This window comes from Rhinoderma darwinii, chromosome 8 (assembly GCF_050947455.1).
Source record: "Rhinoderma darwinii isolate aRhiDar2 chromosome 8, aRhiDar2.hap1, whole genome shotgun sequence".
NCBI lineage: Eukaryota > Metazoa > Chordata > Amphibia > Anura > Rhinodermatidae > Rhinoderma > Rhinoderma darwinii.
The window spans coordinates 40,467,459-40,494,135 of NC_134694.1; the positions used below are offsets into that span (position 1 = coordinate 40,467,459).

At 43.4% G+C, this 26,677-nt stretch overlaps 1 protein-coding gene across 2 annotated transcripts in view; it reads left to right on the forward strand.

Annotated features, from left to right (window-relative positions):
* Nucleotides 1–26,677, forward strand: part of NHSL2 (NHS like 2) — a 261,179-nt gene that overhangs the window by 151,866 nt on the left and 82,636 nt on the right. For both annotated transcript variants that reach the window (XM_075835616.1, XM_075835617.1), the window contains exon 2: nt 18,005–18,142. In XM_075835616.1, coding sequence (XP_075691731.1) covers nt 18,005–18,142 — 138 coding nt within the window. The remainder of the gene's footprint in view (nt 1–18,004; nt 18,143–26,677) is intronic.

Below are 26,677 nucleotides of genomic sequence, written 5' to 3' on the forward strand. Positions count from 1 at the left end.
CCTCATAAAAGGGGGAGTACTGTAAAGGATCTGCCAGGCACTACGTCTGTGGAGACTCCCAGGGTTAATCAGTCGACACCTGAGGCCAGACCTCTTAGACTGACACCGGCTCCCACCAATCAGGGTGGCAGGCTCAGGAGTGGGAGAGCCTATCGCGGCCTGGTCAGTCAGAGTTAGCTCCGCCCCCTGTCCATTTATACCTGCAGTTTTCTCTTCCTCATTGCTTGTTATTCTTTTGGATTCCTGGCCCCACTGCTGCTTGCTCCAGCCTGCTTCTGCCGTGCTTCTGCCTTGCTGCAGTTCTCCTTGACTTGACTTGCTTGCTTTGCTTTGCCCCTGGCTTGCTTCTGTCTCCGTGCCCGCTCGGGTTACTCACTTCGTCCTGGTCCTGACTGTTCGTTCGCCGCTCCGTTTCCTCGTGGCGTTCCGTGGCTACTGCCCCTTCCCTTGCGTGTTCCCTGTTTGTTTTCCTGTGCACTTAGACAGCGTAGGGACCGCCGCCCAGTTGTACCTCGTCGCCTAGGGCGGGTCGTTGCAAGTAGGCAGGGACAGGGCGGTGGGTAGATTAGGGCTCACTTTCCCTTCACCTCCTTCCTGCCATCACAGCTGGCTAATATTATAACAAGTTCCTTAAGAGGGGCCCTATGGTTTAACATTAATAGGGTTCACATAACTGAAGGCATGTGGTGATGACACCTGCTAATATAACTGCGTACTAGCAACAGCCGTGATCTCCATTTTATGTTTTTTTTTTTCTAAATAATTGCAGAAGTATCTGCTGATTCATTTCGTAATATATCTCTATATGGGTCAGAGCTTTTATTTTTTATGATACAGAGCTCCAAATCTTCTACATAGCCTTAGCGATAAGTTAGTTGTCCCAAGATTAAGTGTTATCCCCTAACCACAGAAGAGGTGATAACTTGCTGATTACGAGAACGGGGGTCTCATTCCTCCAAATAAATGGAGGGGCAGATTGAGCCTGCTGCTCCATTTACGGTTTATGGCACTGCCGGAGATAGCACTGTACTGTACTGCTATCTCCAGCAATCCCATAGACAGTGAATGGAACAGTAGTGCGCATACTTTACCTGCCACACCATTAATTTAGAGGAATGGGACTCCCGTTCTCGTGATCAATGGGGGTCCCAGGGGTCAGACTCCCATTAGAATATTATAATCACCTGTCCTGTGGTTAGGGGATAACATTTAATCTAGGGACAACCCCTTTAAGTGATATAATTTTGGCTTCATTCAGCCACAATTGGGGAGTTTACTGCATATGTTTTATAAACTAAAAAATAAAACAGTATGCAATAAACGACTATGCTTCCTCTAGTGGTGGCGGCAGGTGTGCCGAATTTTTTCATTTATTCAATGACAGAAATAAAATGTCTTCGAAACCCTATAGACAAATATTTAAAATAAATCCACTCAGGATGTTGGACCTAAAAATGAGTATTAAAAGGCATTCAACTATAAAACTGTATATTTGGACATATTAAGGCTCAGTTCACATCTCGTTTTCAGGAATTTCTGAGGTATACACCGGAAATATTCCTAGACATTCTAGTCCTTCTCAATGAATTAGAATATCATCAGAAAGTTAATTTATTTCAGAAATTCAATCCAAAAAGTGAAACTCATATATTCCATAGATTAATTGCACACAGAGTGATCTATTCCCAGCATTTTTTCCTTTTAATGTTGATGATTATAGCTAACAGTTAATGAAAACCCCAAATTTAGTCTCTCAGAAAATGTTAATATTATATAAGCCCAATTTCAAAAATGATTTTTAATACAGAAATGTTGGTCTACTGAAAAGTATGTCCAGTATATGCACGCAATACTTGGTCGGGGCTACTTTTGCATGAATTACTGCATCAATGCGGCGTGGCAGGGAGGTGATCAGCCTGTGGCACAGCTGAGGTGTTATGGAAGCCCAGGTTGCTTTGATAACCCAGTGGACCAACACTGCTGCTCAGTGGTCCAAAGTCCTGTTTTCAGATGAAAGTAAATTGTGCATTTCATTTGGAAATCGAGGTCCCAGAGTCTGGAGGAAGAGTGGAGAGGCATCAATCCAAGTTGCTTGCGGTCCAGTGTGAAGTTTCCACAGTCAGTGATGGTTTGGGGGTCATGTCATCTGCTGGTGTTGGTCCACTGTGTTATATCAAGTCCAGAGACCTCGCAGCGTCTACCAGGACATTTTAGAGCTCTTCATGCTTCCCTCTGCTGACAAGCTTTATGGAGATGCTGATTTCATTTTCCAGCAGGACTTGGCACCTGCCCACACCGCCAAAAGTACCAATACCTGGTTTAATAACTACAGTATCACTGCGCTTGATTGGCCAGCAAACTCGCCTGCTCTAAACTCCATAGAGAATCTATAGGGTATTGTCAAGAGGAAGATGAGAGACACCAGACCCGACAATGCAGACGAGCTGAAGGCCGCTATCAAAGCAACCTGGGCTTCCATAACACCTCAGCAGTGCCACAGGCTGATCGCCCCCATGCCACGCCACATTGATGCAGTAATTCATGCAAAAGGAGCCCGACCAAGTATTGAGGGCATATACTTTACAAACTTTTCAGTACACCAACATTTCGGTATTAAAAATCATTTTTTAAATTGGGCTTACATAATATTCAAATTTTCGGAGACACTAAATTTTGGGTTTTCATTGACTGTTACCATAATAATCAACATTAAAAGAAAAAAATGCTGGAAATAGATTACTCTGTGTGTAATGAATCTATATAATATACGAGTTTCACTTTTTGAATTGAATTACTGAAATAAATTAACTTTTTGATGATATTCTAATTCATTGAGAAGGACTAGTATATTCAGACATGCCCATGGGCTTCTGTGCACCCAACGTATGCCAAGTAGGTGCATCATTTTTTTTTTCACTGTATAGAAAAGCAGTGGGGCAAAGTGAAATAACATAAGCTGCATAGTATATGGGTTTTTTTTTTTAACAAAGGAAGTCAATAGCTGACATACAGTAACATACGGTGGAGGCATAGGTCAGAGGAAAACGTCAGGAAAAACTCCTATACCTTCGTCGTGTCTGAAAAACGAAATGTGAACTGAGCCTTAGATCTACTTAGAGCAAAATGTATCTGGTATATTTATTGTAATTATGGAGCACATAGATGCACTATTTTCTACTCCACATCTGCTCAAAACCTTGTACGCACCAATTGTTTTTTCATGTTTTCTTATAATACTATTATTTTATACTTAATTATTAAACGTCTTCACAGCTGTATCTAACATATCCTATCATTTACTGTATATCTGTGGGTAAGACCAGGCCTAAATAGCTGCTGGCCTTGTGATTACCGTACCAGGAGGCCAAGAAGGAAATGATATAATTGTTGGTGTTTAGTGACCATGTATGAGAAACCGATAAGTTCAACTTTCTGGATAATAATTTTGCAGTTCTCAATAGTCCAGCTGGTAAGTTATTGGACTAGTAAGAATTCAGTGTTTCCACAGAGAAGAATAAATCAGCCCTGGTATATTAGGACCTATGAATGCGTTCAGAATTTGACAGGTCAATGTTCGTAAACCTCCACATTTAATAAGAAGACCTCGGATAACACTATTTACAAGAAACTTTCACTTGCTGCTAATGAAACATTGTGTTCGGATCACATAGAAACTGCTCTATTAGGATTCCCAGTGAGGACGCGGGCATAATATAGATACTGGGGTTGTTATGGGAACTGAGAGCATAGGTAATAGTGCGAATAACCTTATGTATGCAGCGTAGCCAGGTATCTGTTATTGAAAGATAAAATACATATCACAGTACAAGACAAGTTCTGTTATACAGTTGTGGCCTTAGGAAAGACTTAGAAGCAGCATACTACAATTAGTATTAATACAAGAAAATATGATTCTCTGTTATCTATTTATTAGTGCTCCCAACCCCCATCCCTCCTCCACCAAGCTATCTGGATAGTAGCATAATAAATGCATTGGAGGCACTGCTACAGATTATACCCAGATCTCCGGTATGAAATAATTGGAAGATAACACAATCCTTAATTATATTAGTAAGTGATTGTGTGACCGGTCTCTGATTGATATATGGGCGATCCAGTACTAATGCAAATAGACATAGGGTTGCTGCCCATCATTTTCTTGGACAATGAAAGCAGTGGCACTGGTTTTTATACTCCTCTATGTATTATGCTGCCCTTCGGCCTTAGCATCTACCAGGGGCGTAACTACTAAAGACTGGGCCCCATAGCAAACTTTTGACTGGGGCCCCCCCTCCGCTGGGTATCACACAACCCCCCCTTGTAGATAGTGCCTCCCTATAGATTCCACCACACAGCGCCCCCTATAGATAGCACCATACACAGCCCCCTGTAGATAGTGCCATACACAGCCCCCTGTAGATAGCGCCATACACAGCCCCCTGTAGATAGCGCCATACAGAGCCCCCTGTAGATAACGCCATACAGACCCCCCCCCTGTAGATAACACCATACAGACCCCCCTGTAGATAACGCCATACAGCCCTCTGTAGATAACACCATACAGCCCCCCTGTAGATAATGCCATACAGACCCCCTGTAGATAACACCATACAGACCCCCCTGTAGATAACACCATACAGACCCCCTGTAGATAACACAATACAGAACCCCCTGTAGATAACACCATACAGAAACCCCCTGTAGATAACACCATACACAGGCCCCTGTAGATAGCGCCATACACAGCCCCCTGTAGATAGCGCCATACACAGCCCCCTGTAGATAACGTCTTACAGCCCCAAATCCCCCTGTAGAGAACGGCATACAGCCCCCCTGTAGATAGCGCCATACAGCCCCCCTGTAGATAACGCCATACAGCCCCCCTGTAGATAACCTCTTACAGCCCCAAATCCCCCCTGTAGATAACGCCATACAGACCCCCCTGTAGATAACACCATACAGCCCCCCTGTAGATAACGCCATACAGACCCCCTGTAGATAACACCATACAGACCCTCCCTGTAGATAACACCATACAGACCCCCCCTGCTGCGGGCCCCGTAGCAGCCGCTACGGCTGCTATAGCAGTAGTTCCGCCACTGGCATCTACCCTCCTTTACGACATTGGATAAAGCACAGAAAATGGCAATTTTCCGATTCCCTACTATTATGTTATTGGAAACTGTAGCTTTACAAGATAGGACAAGCTGATAATACTTTCAAACTCCTCACTGTTGTCCTATAGGAGAATAGAATAGAAGAGTTGGTCTCTTGTATTGATGACATTCTATAGGTTCAAGAGGGATGTGTACGGGTGAATGTGTGTCATTCATGCCTTATTTCGTCTCAATTTGTCAACCCTTACCCTGTCCTGTTGGGGACAGACAGTACAGCACATTATAAGGATTGGAGTGAATACATGTCCATTGGTTTCAGTGTGCTTTGTTTTCATTCCTCCGGCATACAGCGGATTGCAAGATTCCTGTCAACGAGACCCCTGCAGTCAGGTTCTAGTAGTGGGAATGCAATCTAGAAAGCCGCTCTGAAAACATGACAACCCCATGTTGGTGATCTTAGACATATGTTTGAATTTATGACTAGCTTTACTATAATTCCTTTCCATATGCTCTATTAGTGCATATAAGGCATCCTTCACACACAGAAATGTTCTAACGATTAAACTGCACCAAAAAATACCCCAAAAGCTTCTTCAAATGCTAGCAGTTTTCAAATGTAACATGTGTTTTCTATTGCGCTTTTAGTGGCATTTTTTTTGTGGTGTTTTTTGGTCCTATAGAGAAGCCTATGGGAAAATACGCCATAGCCAGAGCATGCTGCGTTTGGAAAAAAAGTGCCACTGACCACAAAATTGCCTCAAAACGCCACAAACCAAAATCCAATTGTGTGTAGTGAATTTGATATTTTCCTATAGACTTTAATGTAACATCTGGCTGCAGTTAAAACTGCTTGCAAAAACTCTGTAAAAAAAAAACACGCCTTTTTTTGGTGCAGTTTAACTGTCAGAACATTTGTGTGTGTGTGTGTGTGTGTGTGTGTGAAGGAAGCCTAAAGGTAAAATAGGAGGGTTCAACACCTGGGATCCACAATGATAAAAACCCAGGAGCAACCTGACATTCAGTGGTGTAGCTATAGGGGTCGCAGTTGCAACCGGGCCCCTAAGGGCCCCCGTTGCCACACAGCGCGCTATTAATTCTCTGTGCTGTGAGGTCGACACTTCCTGGTAATGGGCCGGGGTTCTTTGACGTCCGTGTTCCATGTGACCATGACGCAACGGGAGGGGCGTTCCAGCCACTGTGGAAGAGCCGGTGCAGAAGATCTTGGAGGACTTCAGGTGAGCAGCAGAGGGGCCCCGTAATGTATATTTATTGTACTGTCTGTGTTTGCGGTGGAGAGAGGAGAGGGGGACCTTTAAATTACAGGCCCCCCTCTCCTCTCTCCACTGCAAACTGCACAATACATTACAAACTGGGGGTTGCGACCCCCTTGGGGTCGTGTGAAGACATCCGGGGGGTCGCGAGCCACTCACCGAGGTCTCAGCTCCAACTGTATCTGCGTCCTCAGGACGCAGATACAGTTGAATTCAATGCTGGTGCAAAGAGCTACAGTTTCAGGGATGCCAACCTTAACCCCTTCATTAACCTAGACCATCAGGTATATAACTGATAACACCCTTCTGTGATCTAGAACAAACCCCTTTCACTGGTCTAGTCTTGTCTTTATGGGAGTATTGTTTGGATGCTGTAAATTGATCTGGGCAATATATGGCAGTATTACTTTGGCACAGTAGCATTATTTTGTCAGTATTATGTGCATTGCATATGGTAATATTATGTGAGAACTGTGTGGAAATATTGTTTAGGCATTGTATAGTAGTATTATTTGGATAATGAATGGAATAATTATTTGTGAACTGGGCCCCCTGCTCTTAAAATAAAGCCCGTGCTACGATCAAATCACCTCCGAAGTTCCAGCCACACAATTTTCTCATGCATAGAAGAATGGACAATCATGCAATACATGGTCACACTCAGTCCACCAGAGTTGGAGGTGCCCTTTTCAGTAGTTCCCTGGTTTGACTAATGGAATGTCTTAAATGGGGGAAACTTCAGTATCAATTATCATATTGCTCCTATATAAATCCCTTGTAAGCCCACATCTAGAAAATAGGGTACAGGTTTTGCCACTTCACTTTAGAAAGGATGCAGTTAAGCAAAGGTGGGGGGGGGGGGTTGTTTTGAGGGCTTGCGCACATATTAATAAATTAGATGGGTGGTCTCTATTACAATGAAAGGAAATAAAAAGAGGGCTCGTACAGCCTGGAAAGAAAACCGTCTTACAGGTGATCTTATGTATATGTAAAAATATATACAGGGCTAAAAACGGTTTTAAGAACTGTACAACATACTAGGGGACATCAATGGTCTGTTGGTCTGTTCGGAAAAGGCAATTCTAATATTAGTATAGGAAAGAGTACTTTACAGTAGGAGTAGTTAAATGTTGGAGTGCTTTACATCAATGCATAGTAATGGGATAATCAATAATGGATTTTAACATTTATCTTATATGTAATAGTATTGAGAGATCACATTATCTGCACCCTTACATCCAATTCATTCTATCTGGGGAATCATTCCCACTGCTCTTGTAGAGTCAGGCAGGAATTTTTTCCCAGTGAGATTAAAATAGCCATCATCGGCCATGGGGTCTTGTTTTGCATTCTTTTGGAATATCTAGGTCTGTGAAAAGATGAACTTCACCAAGTTAAGTATACAGTATAAGGATGGATGAACTGTTTTTCCTTAGTTTTAAACATTTTATTAAACATTGTATCTGTATGAATATTTACACTGACAGACGTAGAACGCATAGCCTGCGAACTACTCTGTTAGACTAAAGATCTGATGTGGAGCTACTTTTCAAAATAAATTAAAAATCCTCCTTTTCAGATTTTTCCCACAGCTCACAAGAGCAATTCAACTAATATTACAGAATTGCTATTTACCATGTTACTAATAAATACCGAAAGGTATCCAAACCTAAGAAAAACGTTTACACTAGAAAAGAGGAAGACTTGCTGACAGCTGAGTCAACTACACAGTTACACCCAAATCCCAGGGGGTGATGTGTGTTTTCAAAGGTCACACCTTCTAATGGTCACATACATATTCAATTCAAAATGTCAGGAGCCTCATTTTCCCAGCTTACTATGCAGTTCTACCCAGAGGACCAGGTGTGGGTTTCCTATCAATGAATATGCCACGCACTTGAAATACTCATCTCAACTTAGTAGCATTTTTAATACAGTACCATATTTTTGCATAAACGGTGCCAAAGAAAAGGCCACAAATGTTGGTGTGCGAGAAATTAGTAGTAAAATGTGCAACTTTTCTCGTTGATCGCCATATCTGGAAAGTGACAAGAAAAGTGGAGGTAGTCTCCAAGGAGATGTAGTTTAGGACACATTTATTAAGAAACCAATAATACAATTTAGCAAATCTCAGTACAAATGTTCCCCTGCTCATAGCAGACGTAGACTTTACTTTATAACTGTCATACAATTCCAAATGCGCCAAAGTTAATAAGAGGCGTGCAACTTTTGATATATTTGACTGTGGGGGTTCATTGTCCCCTGAATGGACTTCATGGTGTATTAACTAAACCACTATCACTGAGTAATTTTTAGCTTCAAAAGTTTGGAGTTCAGTGGACTAAATACAACAACAGCATATTCAATATCAAACATAAAACTGTGCATGTTGTTTAGGATATAAGACTAAAGAGCTTCCTAGTGAATGCATAAAACCCAGACAGACTCATGAGATATACTGTAATATGTACAGTGGATATAAAAAGTCTACACACCCCTGTTAAAATGACAGTTTTTGGGCGGACGCCGCGTGGTGCATGGGAGTGGTGAGTGACTTTAGAAGCTGCTGCTGCTGACATTGTGGGTACACTGTGCTGTCCTTATAGCCACTGCACAGACGTAATCTGAACATTTTGAGATGCATGGAGGATCCTCCCTTTCCTATGTCTATAATTATTTAATGTACGTTTGACTGTGCACTGGTCTAAGGTGATTCTCCGCTCTTACACCATCCTGTTGTTCGGGGAACCCTCATGATGTTCCCCTCCAAACAGTCTAAAATCAAGGACAAGATGGATAAATCCACCGGTCCTTCATCCGGGCCCCGTGGTTCGTGGCCTTCTGAGGCCTCCTCCTCTCCTTCCACTCTGGTTGACTCCCCTCCTGGACCGTCCTTGCTGGACGTGCTGAAGGCCATTACTGAGTCTCGTATGGTCCTAATTGAGAAAATTGATGTCCTTCTGATGGACTTTGGTCTCCTCAGAGCTGATGTACACACGCTACGCGAAAGAGCCACTGAGTCTGAGAGGCATATTTCTGACTGTGATGGAGTTGGAAATTTCCAAAGGGGACATAGCCTCTATGTTCCACCCCTGTGTATTGTAAGGCTGGATTCACACGAGCACATTACGTCCGTAATGGACGGAACGTATTTCGGCCGCAAGTCCCGGACCGAACACAGTGCAGGGAGCCGGGCTCCTAGCATCATAGTTATGTACGATGCTAGGAGTCTCTGCCTCGCTGCCGGACAACTGTCCCGTACTGTAATCATGTTTTCAGTATGGCACAGTAGTTCCACGGAGAGGCAGGGACTCCTAGCATCGTACATAAGTATGATGCTAGAAGCCCCGCTCCCTGCAGTGTGTTCGGTCTGGGACTTGCGGCCGAAATACGTTCCGTCCATTACGGACGTAATGTGCTCGTGTTAATCCAGCTTTACCATCCGGGTCTGTTTTGACCTAACTTCCATTCATGGAGATATTACACCATCTTAAAATCATCTCCTGGAATATGCGGGGACTTAATGATAAATTTAAAATGTCCTTAGTCTGTAATTTTCTATCCACATACAATCCTTGCTCCCAAATTGTGAGCTCTTGCATGACCATGGGTCAGACATGGTTATCATGCTTCTTATTCTAATTACTCCTGCGTGGTCTCTTTGCTAGTCTACAAATCTTTGCAATGTAATGTTACATCTGTTAAATCTGATCCTAAAGCGAGGTTCATTGTGTTGTCATGTCAGCTACATTTTACTTCCTTTATTATAGTTAATGTCTACAATTCTCCTCCTGCCACCATCCAGCTCCTTTCTGATATAATGCTGTTGGTACCTGCTCCTCTTCTGCTTCTCAGGGATTTTAATTTTTTGATGTGCTCTAAATTAGATGAACTGGGTGGAGTCCTAGGCTGTGATACCCCCTTAGTTAACTGGGCTGCCACATATCATTTAAAGAAAATTTGGAGAGCTCGCTACCCTCAGTTTATAGCTTATTCATGCCACTCACTCGCCTATAGGTCTTTCTCCAGAATAGATTTGGCGTTCGGCAATGATGCTTCTTTAGTATTTGTCATAGGCGCACAGTACCTCCCTTGGGGAATTTTGGACCACTTCACCCTTATGGTCACTTTTACCTGAAGGGATTACCTGAAGTTGCAAGGCATAACATCTGGAGATTGAGACCCCTATGGCTCTCCTGTGCTGAAGTTGCTACCTCCTTAGAAAGAGAAATTGCGGATTTTTGGACTATTAATTCAGGTACAGCTGATAGCAATCTAGTATGGGACACCTTTAAGGCATATACCACAGGGGTGATTATATGGGCAATATTTTCACATAGGAGGGGCCTGACTGAACAACGTACGGTTTTAATAACTGGGCTGGTTGTAGCGGAGGAGGAATATCTCAGGACTAGGGACTCCTCGGCCTTTATTGCCTTCTCAGCAAAGCAACGTGAATATACCCTTTTATTGACTGAGCTCAACAAAAAGAAAACATTGTACTCCCAACAGAGGGTTTTTGGACAAGGGGATAAGAATGGTCTTTTGTTGGCTTACTTCGCTAGAGAGGATACTACCCTGAACCCAATCTTGAAAGTCACTTCTAGTACTTGGATGCCCATTAGTGACCCTCTGACCATTAATGACAACTTTGCTAAGTTTTACTCTGATTTATACTCCTCTAACGTCTCTAGTAGCCCATCTGAGTTGGTGACATACTTAAACTCTACTGTATTCCCCACTCTGGATAGGGAGGATGTTGATTTGCTTGAAGCTGACCTTACTATAGAGGAAATTACTGGGGCTATTAGGTCTAGATGGTTTACCCATAGAGTGGTATAAATTGTATGTGGAACAGATTGCACCTCATTTGCTCAACCATTTTCAATCCTTCAATGGGAATAACACCCTCCCCCCGTCTATAAGAGAGGCTCTTATAGTGTTGATCCCCAAACCTCGTAAAGATCCTACAGATTGTGTCTCATACCGACCTATTTCACTTCTCAATTGTGATATTAAAATATTGGCATTGCGTCTGCAAAAAATCATTTCTCACCTTATTCATCCTGACCAATTGGGTGTCATGTGAGGGAAGGCCACAGATGTTAACCTTCGAAGGCTTTTCACTAATATATCAGCTACTGTAGGGTCGAGTGGCTCCAGAATAGTGGCCTCTTTAGATCTTGAGAAGGCATTTGACTCGGTAGAGTGGTCTTATCTGTGGTCTGTGCTAGGTAGATTTGGATTTGAACCCAGATTTATCTGATGGGTGCAGTTATTATACTTCCAACCTATAGCGAGTGTTAGAACCAATTCTCGCATCTCCCCCTCATTCACGCTTGCCCAATGGACTAGACAAGGTTGCCCACTATCTCCTTCCCTCTTTGCGTTGGCCATTGGGCCATTAGCATTAGCCATAAGAGCCTCTCCTGATATAAAGGGTTTTGAAATGGGTGAAAGGGAGCAGATGATACGCTACTATTCCTGAATGATCCAGGTCCATCTTTGCAGGCGATGTTGTCCCTATTTAATTTATTTGCACCCGTCCCTGGCCTCCGCGTGAATTGGTCAAAATCCTTAATTGTGGCGATAGACATTGCAGCTAGAGCGACTGCATATTTTATATATATATATATATATATACACAAATATATATATATATATATATATATATATACACATATATATATATACATATATATGCGTGTGATATTGGTACCTTTTCAACCTGATAATATCACTCCTTCAAACAGACTTTGATACACCTCCCCCTCACAGTTACAGGCAGAATTAATTTGTTTAAGATGAAGTCCTTACCGAGATTTTTATATCTATTTCACAATTCTCCAGTGTGGCTTCCATTATCCCTGTGCTCCGACATTGACAAAGATCTTAGATCTTTTATTAAGGCAGGAGGTACTCATAGAATCTCCCTGGGCACACCACAGTTACCCACTGAGCAGGGTGGACTGGCCCTCCCGAATTTATATCTCTACTTTCCTGCCAGCCAACTGGTGTGCGTTTGGTGGTGGTTTACTCATAGACACTTTAATCCCTGTACTAAGCTGGAAGCTGCCCTTCTCGGTTCTTATAAAGACCTGGTGAACTCTACAGTATATATAGACAGGCTCCCCCTCCAGGACACGCACTCACAATCCCAATGAAAACCACTCTGAAGGTCTGGCAAAGATCTTTGTTACTCTTTGATTCAGAAGAGGAGTTCTGGTCACCTAGGACACCACTTTGGTATAACCTGCTTCTGCCGCAGTTGAGGGGCCTCCCTAACCCTAGTGAATGGGCAACCCTGGGTATATTGACCTTGTAAGATGTAGTAATGGATAATAAAGTAGCAACTTTTGCACAACTTCGGTCCAAGCATCAGATCCCGACTAATTTCAGGTTCTGCTTAGACATGGCCTTTGGTCGCAGTTTGCAGGATATAACGCTAGACTCTCTACATCCCTGGTGGAGGATTGGGTGACGCGGGAGACGTTGGCTAAGTCATTATCCACACTTTATGGGCAAACTTGATAGAGCCTTAGATTGCTGGTCTCAAACTTTTTCCTCTAGGTCTACAGACGATCATAAGGAAATGCTATCCGCTTTAACACGTCCCTTGATATCTACAAGGGACCGCCTTACTCAATTGAAATTTTTCCACCAAATTTACTACACCCCTTCCAAATGATTTAGAATGGGACGTATACCTACTCCTGTCTGTCCACGGTGCCACGGAACTGAGGGCTCCTTTCTACACATGCTCTGGGAATATCCGATTATTAATAATTTGTGGGCTGAGGTATTGGAGTTCTTTGAGCTTAAAGTAGGACTCCCTCGTATACTTGATCCCAGAACATGTCTTTTATTATTGCTAGAAGAAATTATACCTACTGTTGCTGTCAGATCTCTCATGAGACTCATCTTGTTCTATGCTAAAAAGACTATACTCCTGAATTGGAAACATTCAAAGGTTCCTACATTGTCAGCATGGATTGCGTTGGTTAATTCTACCTTGTGACCCTTTAAGTTTAGTTATGAAGCGCATGGGTGCCCTGATAAATTTCTTAAAGTATGGAGCTCTTGTATAGCCAACCCTCATACTAGCTTATAAATTGCTATTGCTCAGGTAGCTTGGGTCTGGAATTGGCTGATGTTTCTCTGCGGTCCCCTGCTCCTCCTTTCACTGCTGGTATTTACTGATCCTCACCTAATCTTATCTCACATTTTCTTCTGATATGGAAAGGCTGTTTGTTTAGTTTTTCTTTTCTATTATTTATACTTACTGATATGTGAAGTAATATAGCCATATGTTTTGTTAAAAATTGACCTTGTACATTTGGTACAGATGTGCTTTGTGCTGTTTATAACATTGCTTATACTTCTTTGTTTTGTACCATTGTTTTATATGAGGTCTTAATAAAGCTACCTTTAAAAAAAATGCCAGTTTTTGTCATGTTACAAAATCAGTACAAGATAAGTCATTTCAGAACTTTTTCCACCTTTCATGTGACACATAATCTGTACAAAACCTGCAGGCCTCTGCTAAAAAGCTGAAGAGGAATATCACCTTTCAGCACGATAACGATCCAAAGCACACCTCCAAATTAACAAAAGAATGGCTTCACCAGAAGAAGATCAAAGTTTTGGAATATCCCAGCCAGAGCCCAGACCTGAATCCCATTGAAAATCTGTGGAGTGACCTGAAGAGGGCTGTATGCAGGAGATGCCCTCGCAATCTGACAGATTTGGAGCACTTTTTCAAGGAAGAGTGGGAAACAATTGCCAAGTCAAGATGTGCCATGCTGATAGACTTCTACCTAAAAAGACTGAATGCTGTCATAAAGTCAAAGGGTAATTCAACAAAGTATTAGTTTAAGGGTGTGCATATTTATGCAACCACATTATTTTTGTTTTCCAACCTAAAAGATTTCAGTTTGTTTTTCAATGGAATTGTACAGATTATGGGTCACATTAAGGTGGAAAAAGTTCTCAAATTATTCATCTTGGACTGATTTTGTAACATGACAAAAACTAACATTTTAACAGGGGTGTGTAGACTTTTTATATCCACTTGTATGTATGTCACTGCTTATAATACCCAATATTCACAACTAACTGTATGTATGAAGTAATGCTCAGACCTTGATGTGCTACACAGACCGTGACTGTTACATACTCATCGTCTGATACAAGTGACAAGTCATCATTTTTATCCACAAATATTACCATCCACAAGAGTGTCCCCATTAAATCACTTGTGTATTATAAATTATTTTGTTAATAATCTTTTATGTTTTAGTAATAAACTAATTGAGCAAAAGGGGAACTGATTTTTTTTTCTGTTGGTAGTTGTTTAGATCTCAGGAAACTAATTTAGGAAGGAAATAGGATTGTGAAACAGAATTTCTCCATAAGCAATGTACACAACTACCATACATTCTTTATAAGCTCAATATTGTTCTATTTCATAATATATATCAAACATGTCAAGGAAATGACAGTTTATATTACACCAATATATACTTCAACACTTTACAATCAGTAAAACTACAGTGTGATAAACAGAGGTGTGATTTCGAACGCCTGGACCCAAATGCAAAATCTATAATAGGGCACCCCCTACCATGTATAATATGGGTATCATCTTATATGATAGAGGGACCTTTGGGCCCCTTATGCACCAGACTCGGGATGCAACTGTAACCTCTGCCCCCCTAAAGCTACAACTCTGATGACATATAAAAAGTGACCACTAACAAACAATAAGACAGAAGAGCACCCTGCCTGTAAGTGGTTCCACTGCAGGGGTTGTCTAAATAGTCTATCTTGAACTACTGTTTTTACTCCAGATTGGCAGGGAGTCGATGACCGCAGCCGTTACCCCCTTAAAAAATGACTACCTTAATATAAGCAGCTATGCACCAGGCCTATGTGGGGATGGTAATGTCCTGACATACTTGCCTGACATCACACTCCCCGCAAGGCAGATACATTGGAAGATCAGTACCAGTAAGAGAGGGGACGACGACATATTTGGCAGTCACTATTATATTGGACATCTATGGTTGTCACTGGTATGAGGGGCATCTGTGGCCGTCACTGTTATGGGGTGCGTCTGAGGTAATCATTGTTATCAGGGGCAACTTTGAAACTGTTATGGGGGCATCTGTAGCTTGCACAGGCTATAAAGGCAGGCATCTGAGAGAACCTTAGTGGCAATCTCACAGAAACATTGAAATTAACAATAATAAAAGCGACTTTAGTGGTACGTCCTGTGCCAGCAATTTGCCACATTGCTTTTCCTTTCTTTTGTTCCAAGGAGGGCAGTCCCAGTTTGTCTTTGGCTGGTAGATCACTTGTCTACTGCTCAACAAAAGTCGTTTGCATATACCTGTACTTTTCTACAATATGAAAAAAATCATCCTCAACACTGTCATAATGCAATGAGAATTCAGATATAAGTACGCTTTAGAAGTGATTTAAAAGTAAACATTTTTATGGTCCATTTAGAATTAAAACACTCCACATTTTGACAAGCCATAGCAACTTTATAGGAACCCCCTCCTGTAGTTATCTGTGGGGGCAGTAGAGACTTGCTCTACAGTTTTCAACGGCGTGCCATTCATTGTGCAGTATCTACATTATGAATTCCAGGATCAAGTTGCTCCTTAATCAGCTCTTTCGTTTTTTGTTGTTGCTTTTATAAACTTTTAATCTTACATTGTTGTACATCATCATCTCACTCAGTCCTTCCTTGCTGCTCAGTTAACATGTCATTGGCTATCAAATGGGTGGTGACATAACAACCACAACAACAGAAAATGCTGTTTGAGGCGGTCAGGGCAGTTTCATGATGGGATGAGGAAATAGTAAATGCAAAGAAAGCAACATGAGTGAGTCCTAGGTATAAACTTTACATCTGTATATAAGCTAGCAGCTGCTCCTGCAGAGGAAAACATAATAGATATGCTGTGCTCTGTCCTCCCAAATATAATATTGGAAGTCTGCAAGACATACCGCATATTCATAATCAACCCATACTGTAAACTAACAAATCCCTAAATTGATTGTGTCCTTTTGTTGCCAAATGTAAAAAGTCAAGAAGCTGTCCCTATGAAATGTCACTTGTTATGTAACCGGATGTCAAAAAATGTCTTCCATATATACTGTTAGAAATAATCTCAGAAATGTAGAACCTGCTGCAAGACAAATAGCTGTTGCTAAGAAATACTATATAGTGACAATTTGTGTAAGCGCTGTGCAAAGTGTGTTAATGAGAACCTGTTACCAAGATCATGCTGCCCTAACTGTCACCCATCTGTCAGGGCTCTATTCTGAAGTCCCATCTGAGCTTTCCGTCAGAATGAGCCCTGACTACAACAAATGTTTCCATCACCACTGATTTCAATGTGGTTTCCTATGGTTTCCATTTGTGTCAGTCAGGGCTCCATTCTGACGGAAAACTCCAACAGAATGGAGCCCTGACACAGATGTGAACGAAGCCTTAGGCTGGATTCACACGAGCATGTTCGGTCCGTAAAGGACGGAACGTATTTCGGCCGCAAGTCCCGGACCGAACACACTGCAGGGAGCCGGGCTCCTAGCGTCGTACATAACTATGATGCTAGGAGCCCGGCTCCCTGCAGTGTGTTCGGTCAGGGACTTGCGGCCAAAATACGTTCCGTCCTTTACGGACCGAACATGCTCGTGTGAATCCAGCCTTAGTGAAAGGGCCTATGATCATAATCAGGAATGTTTAACTGTGTTGCCGCATTTTAGAGACAACAGCTTTAACACTGGGTCACAACCAATGTTATGTGCCAGGCTCAGGGAGAAGTGACTGATGGGTGGCTCCCATTCCACCACGCAGCTGACTATGAGTGTCAGCTCTTTCTGTAAAGGGAGAGACCTGTTATCATAGTGGGCCAGAGAGGGAATGCCGAAAGTGAGCAGACCAGCAAGACACAATTCCGAACCGGGCATAAGCCAGTGTTAAAGCTAAATAATTTTCTAGAACACAGCAGCATTTTCGAGTTATACAAGGCTGAGTATTATCTTCAAACCTGTCAGTTAGGGCACGTTCAGACGTGGCAGAATTTTTCCGCTGCAAATGTTGGTGCAGATTTGGGGCAATTACGCAACGAATCTGCACCAACATTTGCATATTTGACAGGTAATTCAGATGTTGCAGAAAACACAGTGGACTTGCCACAGATTTCAGTTTTTGCATTGCAAAGGCAGAAATCCGCAGTGAAATTCCGTTTATCCGCAACAGACAGTGCATGCTGCGGAGGGAAAATTCTGCACCGTAGCCTAAAAATGTATTGAAACAAATGTAAAAAATGGCCGCTGGAGAATTCCACTGCGGACTGTCCGCAGCAGAATTCCACAGCAATTCCGCCACGTCTGAACGTGCCCTTAGTGATGCTGCCTGCAGTTAGAGCAGGTCTGTGTGGCAGGTTCCCTTTAAGTGTTGAAATTTATGCAATTCCACAAATATAATTTGAGTGAGGCTCAGAAAGCTAACTTAGAGAGCAAAAATAAATGACAGAAAAAGATGATACGATGATCCTGCCATTGACATGTTTTTTTTATACTTTCTAACCTTTCTTGTAGCTGCCTCCACTTTAGATCACTCCAAGCTGAGTAACTGGCAACAGCAGCCTGTAAATGTATTCCTGTCATCTAAACGCCCGCCCTGTGTAGAGGAGCTTCATCAAGAAGCTGAACTCAACCTACAAAGTCTACTTCAAGGTATGAGAGAAACTGTCTCCATTCACTGTCACTTTAATTCTCAGCTACAATGTATACTCAATGAACAGTCAGCATTCATAGCACCTCATAGAATATATTGTCACAACATTTTCTTTCTACATTTGGACAGTGCCATGCTAGTCATAATCAAAACATGTGCTCGCAGAAACCATGTCTTCACTAAGAATTTTCAGGAAATGGACCACCGGCGTTTCCTCTTTAAGTACAACTCTCAACGTTTATTATGACTCTCTAGGGGGACTCTCTGTTAAGGACACAAGCCACATTTCTTCCTTTCTCAACAATCAGTCAGCAATTTTACTCTCATATACTGTACATCTTAGCTTCCCAGTAATTTTTTCCTTTGTTTTCACTGTATTTTATATTTCAGCTAATGTTCTGCAGGGACATTACAAAAAAGAGCCATAAAAACCACATTCATGAACCGGATGTTTTAAATAGGTTGCCAATTGGACTTTCCAATAAATAAAAACAATAAATCCCTTAGCCCAAATTCAGGTGCCAGAAATACAGCCTGTGGCAAGTGGCCAAAATGAATGACTTAATTTACTGTATAACACATTCTAGAAATCTAGAAAATCAGCAGAATAAACGCCAAATTTCAGGGTAGTGTCTGTCCTAATGGTTGTAATAAATCATTTGAAGGCTATGGTGCAATAACACATTAAAAGTCAATCTCAGTTGGAGTTACGGTATATTTGAGTCAATTGCATAGTGCCACTGAACCCAGGGCAGCCATCAGGAATTTCTGGGCCCCATACAGACAAGATGTCTTGGCACCCCCTCCATTACCGGGGGTGGGCAACGGAAAGTGTGGCACTCACATTTGTACATTATACACATTAACTGATTTTGGTGCTGATGTCAATCACAGTGAAGGAAACCATGGAGCATTGCCCGGTTTCTGCTCTGGATTTTGTTCTACTTAGCCAAAACGTATCCGACTGTATGGCATAAAGTGGAATACATGGCCCGGGGAATGGACCAGGGGCAACTACTGAAGTCACTGTCCATGAACAGGGCTGGAGCCTTCTACTAGTGCTCTGCCCAGGGACTATGGCGCTGTTCCTGATGTTCATATAGGTAAAGTGACGTCTGAAGCTTTGCAAAGCATGAGTACACGGCCGGAGCGTCGGCAACACTCTGGCCAGGGATTCCGGCCCTGGAGAACCCCGTGAAGTCACATTACATATATGGACAGTGATGTCAGGAGCTTTCCCAGGGACAAAGTCCACGGGTAGAGCACTTGTGATGCTCTGCCTGGGGACTCCGGAATAGCAAAGTCTACTACACTATTCCATCCTTCAAAAATAAGGTATACCGACGTCTACCAGCCCGATGTAGGCTAAAAGGACATAATGGAGCCCTGTGAATTATCGTTTACGTTGTTTATAGTGTATGTTAGGAGATATCCTGGCATACACAATAAACTTAGTACAGCAACATGATGTGAAGGAGCCTTAACCCCTTCCCGCCCAATCACGTTACTGTACGTGACAATCGGCGGTGCTTTTCCGCATTCTCACGTACAGTAACATCCTGACGATAAACTGTCACCATGTCATTTGACATGGTGACAGCAGGCAGATCGCGGCGGCGAGTAGCAACAAACACTTGCTGCTCGGGGGCGCGGGTCTCCCAGACTTTAAAACGTTACCATCAAGCAGCGATAATTATGAGAGTAGTGGATTGGTTCCGTTCGGAAGCAGGTAAGCAATGGGTGCGCATTGAAAAGGCTATGTCTCCTCTTGCATTGTCCACTCTGCCGTGGCTATCAGTCCTTCAGAGACAAACTCTCTCTCTACCTTTCCTCACACGTCAGTTTCTCATGGTATGGGAACGGATCCTGGGTACTACGGGCCTTGTCCATCGCCCGGGTCCCTTGACTCCTCTATTTGATAATCCTTCTTTCCCTCCGGCGGAGGGTGTTGATACATTCCTCTGTTGGGAGAGAGGAAATGGTGGATGTTTGTCTGAGACTCTTACTCCAGACGTTGCCATATTGCCAATGACTGATGTATTTGCTGCCTGCCCGGGGAGGCGGTCAACTTGGTGGTCCTATTTGCAGTTGCGGTCCTATCTCTCCTCCATGGGGGACTGTCTGGTATTACTACAGGATAAGACTCCTCTGGAACTCTACTTGTCCTTACCCACAGCCCCTTCTCATGTGTTGTCCCACCTACATGGGATCATTTTCTTTTTCTCAATTATCCTTTACTGCCGCATGGGACGAGGAAATGGGGGTTAGACACTCTGAAGAAGAGTGGGGCACCGCCTTCTTTCTAGCCCATAAGTTACTGATGTCTTGTTTTGCCCAGGAAAAGAATTACAAAATACTTACCAGGTGGTACCGTTGTCCGACCTTGTTACATAGGCTATACCCTGATGTGTCTGCTGATTGTTGGAGGTGTGGGGGGGCTCCTGGAACTATGTTGCATATTTGGTGGGACTGTCCCATGCTATGTCCCTTTTGGGGAAAGATTTTTGATCTAGGCAACAAGCTTTTCCATACTGAGGTTCCGACCTCGGCTTCCATAGGCTTGCTTTCTATGGTTCCTGGATCACTCCCACACCTCAAAAAGGGGATCTTTCGACATTTCTTGATGGCAGCGAGAACGGTGATACCTCGTCAATGGAAGTCGCATACTGTACCGTCCCTGGCGGAATGGGTAACGGAGGTGAACGGGATTATGAGGATGGAGGAGTTGCTGTCCGCTGATAGGGACAAATCAGGGCTCTTCGTCCAAACTTGGATGGTGTGGTCTGGATTCCGGGATGGTGCTGATTTGCCTTTCTGGCTGGATGGAATGTTCTGAACAAATTATATTACCTACCGGAGGCGCTTTGTCTGTATGTGTTTCCTTTTGTTGTCTGGTGTTATCTGTTGTGTGTCCATATATTCAAAAGTGCTCTTATATGTGTCACTTTTCACTTTACTGGGGGGGCGGTCTCCCTGACTATTACACTGATTTGACGCGAACATGGTACAGTTATTGTCGTTATATCTCTCTTATCACTCAATTCTGATAGGTGGGAGGCTACCTTTTACTGTTGTTCTTATACATGTATATATATGCATACTGTTGTTACACTATGATACTTCATTTAAATGTATTGCACTGCGTGCAAATTTCTTTTTTTGCATAAATCGTGAAATGTTTCTGTATTGTTATATTTTCAAAATAAAAATCTTTGATAAAGAAAAAAAAAAACACTTGCTGCTCGCCGGCACAGGACCAATCAAAGCGGTCCTGTGACGTCGATGGCTGTGATTGGTCGTTCAAAAATGAATGACCAATCACAGCATATGTAAACAAAAGACAGAGGATTCTCCTCATCGCCGGCTCTGACAAGCTCATTTCTGTCAGAGAGCTTGTGAGAGTTCGTGTGTGAAGCCCTGTCAGAGAGAAAAAGTTAAAATAAAGTGAATAAAGATCTCTTCTAGATCTCCGCAGATCTCCCCAGATCCTCCCAGATCTCCTCAGATCTCTCCTGTACCAGTAGTTATAAAATAATCCCCAAATCGCCCACCCATTACCCCAGTGCAAATACTGCGCCATATTACGTTAGGCGATAGCCTAAATACCCCCAGATCACCCCCTCACTGCCCAGTGAGAGAACATTGATCCGTGTCAGTGTCCAGTCCGATCCACACAGATCGCCACCATTCACTGTTGCCGTGCCACATACAGTGACAGTTTTACGCAGTGACCCAGTCAGTTCCATCCCGCTCTTGCATTTTTGAGAGCACCAGTTTGTTTCCAGTTAATAAAAAAAAAAATATACAAAAAAAATATATAAAAAATGGCGCAGAAATTTTATAGCACAGAGGAGGCATATGCTATGCTGTGCTCAGATACAGACTCTGCTAGCGAAGATGAAATGCAGTTCATGCTGACATCATCTTCGTCTAGCGAGTCTGATGAGCCCCCCCAGCAGCGCAGAATAGTTGCTGGTTCTGACCAGCCCCCCGATAGTGAGGCGATATGGATGCCTGCTACAAGTTATGCCCCCCAGGTTCCCGACTTCACCGCATCCTCGGGAATCCAAGTGGAGACCACGGGGGGTTTGGAAAGTTAGATTTTTTTTAATTATTTTTCTCCGCTGAATTTATAAATTTTATGGTGAAACAGACTAATTTATATGCGGAACAATTTCTCGCCAACAATCCCACATCTTACTATGCCAAAGGCCAAAATTGGACCCCCACAAACTCGGAGCAGCTTTGCAAATTTGGGGCCTGTTACTGAATATGGGCCTCATAAAGAAACCCAGCATTAGGGACTACTGGTCATCTGATGCCCTATATAACATCCCCCTTTATGGCACCATTATGACCAGAAGAAGATTTGAGGTCGTCCTCAAATTTCTGCATTACGCAGATAATACCAGCTGCCCACCCCCAATGATCCAAATTATGACCGTTTATTTAAAATAAGGCCTGTCATAAATCATTTTAATAAAAAATTTGCCCAAATCTACACCCCAGCTAAAAATATTGCGGTCGACGAGTCTCTCGTCAGTTTTAAGGGAAGGCTCCACTACCGTCAATACCTCCCAAATAAAAAGGCCCGGTATGGAATAAAGCTCTATAAGATCTGCGAAAGTTCCACCGGGTACACTCATTGTTTCCGGATTTATGAGGTAAGGGATTCCAAAATTGATCCCCCAGAGTGCCCCCCTTCCCTTAGTGTCAGCGGAAAAATTGTGTGGGATCTTATACACCCACTACTTGGCCAGGGATATAATGTCTATACTGTATAGACAATTTTTATAACAGCATCCCTCTCCAAAAGTGCCTTTTGGCAAGAGCGACAGTGGCCTGTGGCACGATCAAAAAAAATTCTAAGGGCCTCCCCAAAACCCTCCTGGGCCAGACATTGCCAAAAGGAGAAAGCAAAGCAATGTGCAGTGACAACATGTTGCTAGTGAAATATAGGGACAAGAAAGATGTCCACATTCTAACTAGCATTCATAAGGATAGCAGCATCCATGTTCCAGTTCGTGGCTCCAGCACCACTACTGCCAAGCCTGCCTGCGTACTGGATTATAACCGCTTTATTGGTGGGGTGGATCTATCTGATCAGGTCATAAAGCCGTATAGTGCCATGCGGAAAAGTAAGACCTGGTACAAGAAGCTGGCAGTCCACCTCACCCAAATGGTAATGTATAACGCATTTGTGGTGTCCAGATACGCAGGCAATAGAAACACATTTCTCCAATTTCAGGAGACAATAATCAAGGCCAGGGCCGCCATCAGGAATTTCAGGCCCCCCTACCGTGGCACCGCCTGTTAACGGTACTCAGTCCAGCACTATATCATGGTACCCAGGGCCGCCATCAGGGCGATGTGAGAGGCCCGGCCAAACCTAATTGAAAGGGGAGCCCGGCAAACTGCCGCGACTTGCCTTTGGTAGAAAAAAAAAAGGCCCTTTTTTTTTCTCATTTGTGATTTTTGCGGCAGAACCGCAGCATTTCCGCAACAGAGGAGCAGCGATTCCACAGAATACATTGACATGCTGCGGCTTAAAAAGCCACACTGCAGGTCAATTTTTTTTGCAGCGTGTGAATGAGATTTGTTCAAATCTCATCCACTCTGCTGCGACTGTAATACGCTGCGGATTTTCCCCAATAACATGTGTTGCATAAAATCCGCAGTGTTCATGCCTAGTGTGTTCCTACCCTAAGGCCGTGTTCACACGAGCGTGTGCTTTTTGTGCGCGCAAAAACGTGGCGTTTTGCGCATGCAAAAGGTCCATAACAGCTCCGTGTGTCAGCAGCGTATGATGCGTGGCTGCGTGATTTTCGCGCAGCCGCCATCATTATGACACTCTGTTTGTATGTTTGTAGCACGTGGTGCTTTTCTGTTTTCAGTCATAGTTTATACTGCTGCGGAAGTGCTGGGCGTGATTTTCACGCACCCATTGACTTCAATGGGTGCGTGATGCTCGAACAATGCACAAATATCAGACATGTCGTGAGTTTTACGCAGCGGACATACGCTGCATGAAACTCACGGACAGTCAGCACGGCCCCGTAGAGTAACATAGGTCCGTGCGAGGCGCGTGAAAATCACGCGCGTTGCACGGATGTATTACACGTTTGTCTGAATAAGCCCTAACAATAAGGCCCAGTTCACAGAGTTTTTGGGCCTTGATATTGACTCGGACACTGCGTCAGAATCAGCACCAAAAAACTTCCAAAACCGCCTCCCATTGATTTAATCTGAAATCAATGGGAGCCAGTCGCGGAAAAAAGAAAAAGCAGCACGTCCTTTCTTGCCGCGGTTCTGCCTCTGACCTCCCATCGAAATCAATGGGAGGCAGAAAATGCATTTTTCGCTGCGTTTTTTGTCTGCTGTCCTCAATCGCTGCGGGCAAAAAACGCAGCAAAAAAACGCGGCAAGATAGTGTGGGCAGGTCAAAATCTGCCTCAAAATTCTTTAAGGTATTTTGAGGCAGATTTTTTTTCTTCCTGCAAAATACTCTATGCGAACAGGGCTATACTTAAACAGCAATTTGAGACATTTTACTCACTGTGTCAGAAGATCTGCTGGCTCCCACTCCAGTCCTCTTCAGGCGATGTCTTCCAGGCGATGTCTTCGGTCCAGACGTCCAGTCCTTCACCTCCAGCCAGGCTCCAGGTAAGTTCTGTCCATGTGTGTCTGTCCATGTTCTGTCGCATCTGGGAGCGCCTGGGCTGTCGCATCTGGGAGCTCCCGGGCTGTCGGATCTGGGAGCGCCCGGGCTGTCGCGGGTGCGCGCTTCCGGGCTTTCGCGGGTGCACGCGCGCGGTCTCCAGTGCGGGCGTTCGTGGGTGCGCGCTCGCGAGTGCGCACGCGCAAGAGTTTCCTTGTGTGCGTTATCGGTCGCGCGCGCGGGCGGTTCGACGGCCCCCATGACGAGAGGGGGGCCCGCAGCTCACGACATTCTGTGGTGAAAAAAACGGGCCCCATTGTTGGGGCCCGTTTTTTTCTACACAAGGCAAGTCGCGGCAGTTGCCGGGCCCCCCTTTCAATTATGTTTGGCCGGGCCCCTCACACCAGTACCCCTAATACCCCCCTGATGGCGGCCCTGATCAAGGCCCTTTTATTTGACAACCCAGAAGGGGAGGGCACTTCTTCGGGAGATTACAGTTGCCGTATAATTCCAGGCCAGCACTTTCCCTCAGTAAATCCCCCCCACTGACAAGAAAACAAGACCCCAGAAAAGATGTCGGGTGTGTTCCAAAAAAGGCATTAGGAAAGACACTATCCACCAGTGTGAGACATGCCCCACAAAGCCAGGCCTATGAATCAATGAATGCTTCAAAATTTACCATACCTCCACTGAGTTTTCGATTATTTTATTTATACACCCGTTTATTTTACAAATTGGCTATTCTAAATAGATTTTTGAAGCGGAGTAATTTTATATCATATTTTTGCCCACAAAATTTAAAAGAAGCCCAAACAAAACTAAAAATTCTTACTACACCCCTAGATGAATACCTAAAGTGGTTTCACATTATAATTAGTCACACCAAATGAAAATATTTTTGAAAAACCCCTAACAAATTTTCTCACTATACCCCTAGATGAATACCTTGAAGGGTAGAGTTTTCAAAATAAGGTCAGTTGGAATCACTCAAATAGCATACTTGAGATAACAATTACATTATTTTTATTTGACATCATCATTTCATATAAATGTAATATTCCTTCAATACATATTTTTTTTTATAATTTTACTGAGTTTGCCTATTATTATAACTATGTCCTGCCATATAAGGGTATGTTCACACGGCCTATTTACGGACGTAATTCGGGCGTTTTTGCCCCGAATTACGTCTGAAAATAGCGCCTCAATAGCGCTGACAAACATCTGCCCATTGAAAGCAATGGGCAGACGTTTGTCTGTTCACACGAGGCGTATATTTACGCGCCGCTGTCAAATGACGGCGCGTAAATAGACGCCCGCATAGAAGAAGTGACCTGTCACTTCTTTGGCCGTAATTGGAGCCGCTATTCATTGACTCCAATGAATAGCAGCGCTAATTACGGCCGTAATTGACACGGCGTTCAAGTGCCTGCACATGCCGGTACGGCTGAAATTACGGGGATGTTTTCAGGCTGAAACATCCCCGTAATTTCAGCCGTTACGGACCCCCGCCGTGTGAACATACCCTAAAGCTGTTATATTAATTCTTATAAACTGTTTGGTGATATGGGCATAGTTCTTTATATTTGGGGGTTACTAAATTTACAAGCTGTTCCTGATCAATATGTTATGGGCTTTTTTGTTGTTCAGGCTTTTGCACAACCTGTTAAACCCGAAAATACTTCCAGGAAAACTGACAATATCTTAGGGGATTAGTGATCCTTTACTGTCCATAAAGATGGTGTTGGACACTGCTCTTTTATCTATTCTGTAGGTGATTGGTTGTTTTGCACAAATTACGGTTCCTACTTTGACGGGCAGGGACCTGTAATGGTGTGCCAACGTCCCTTGGCACGTTCGTCTCTGATATAGAGAT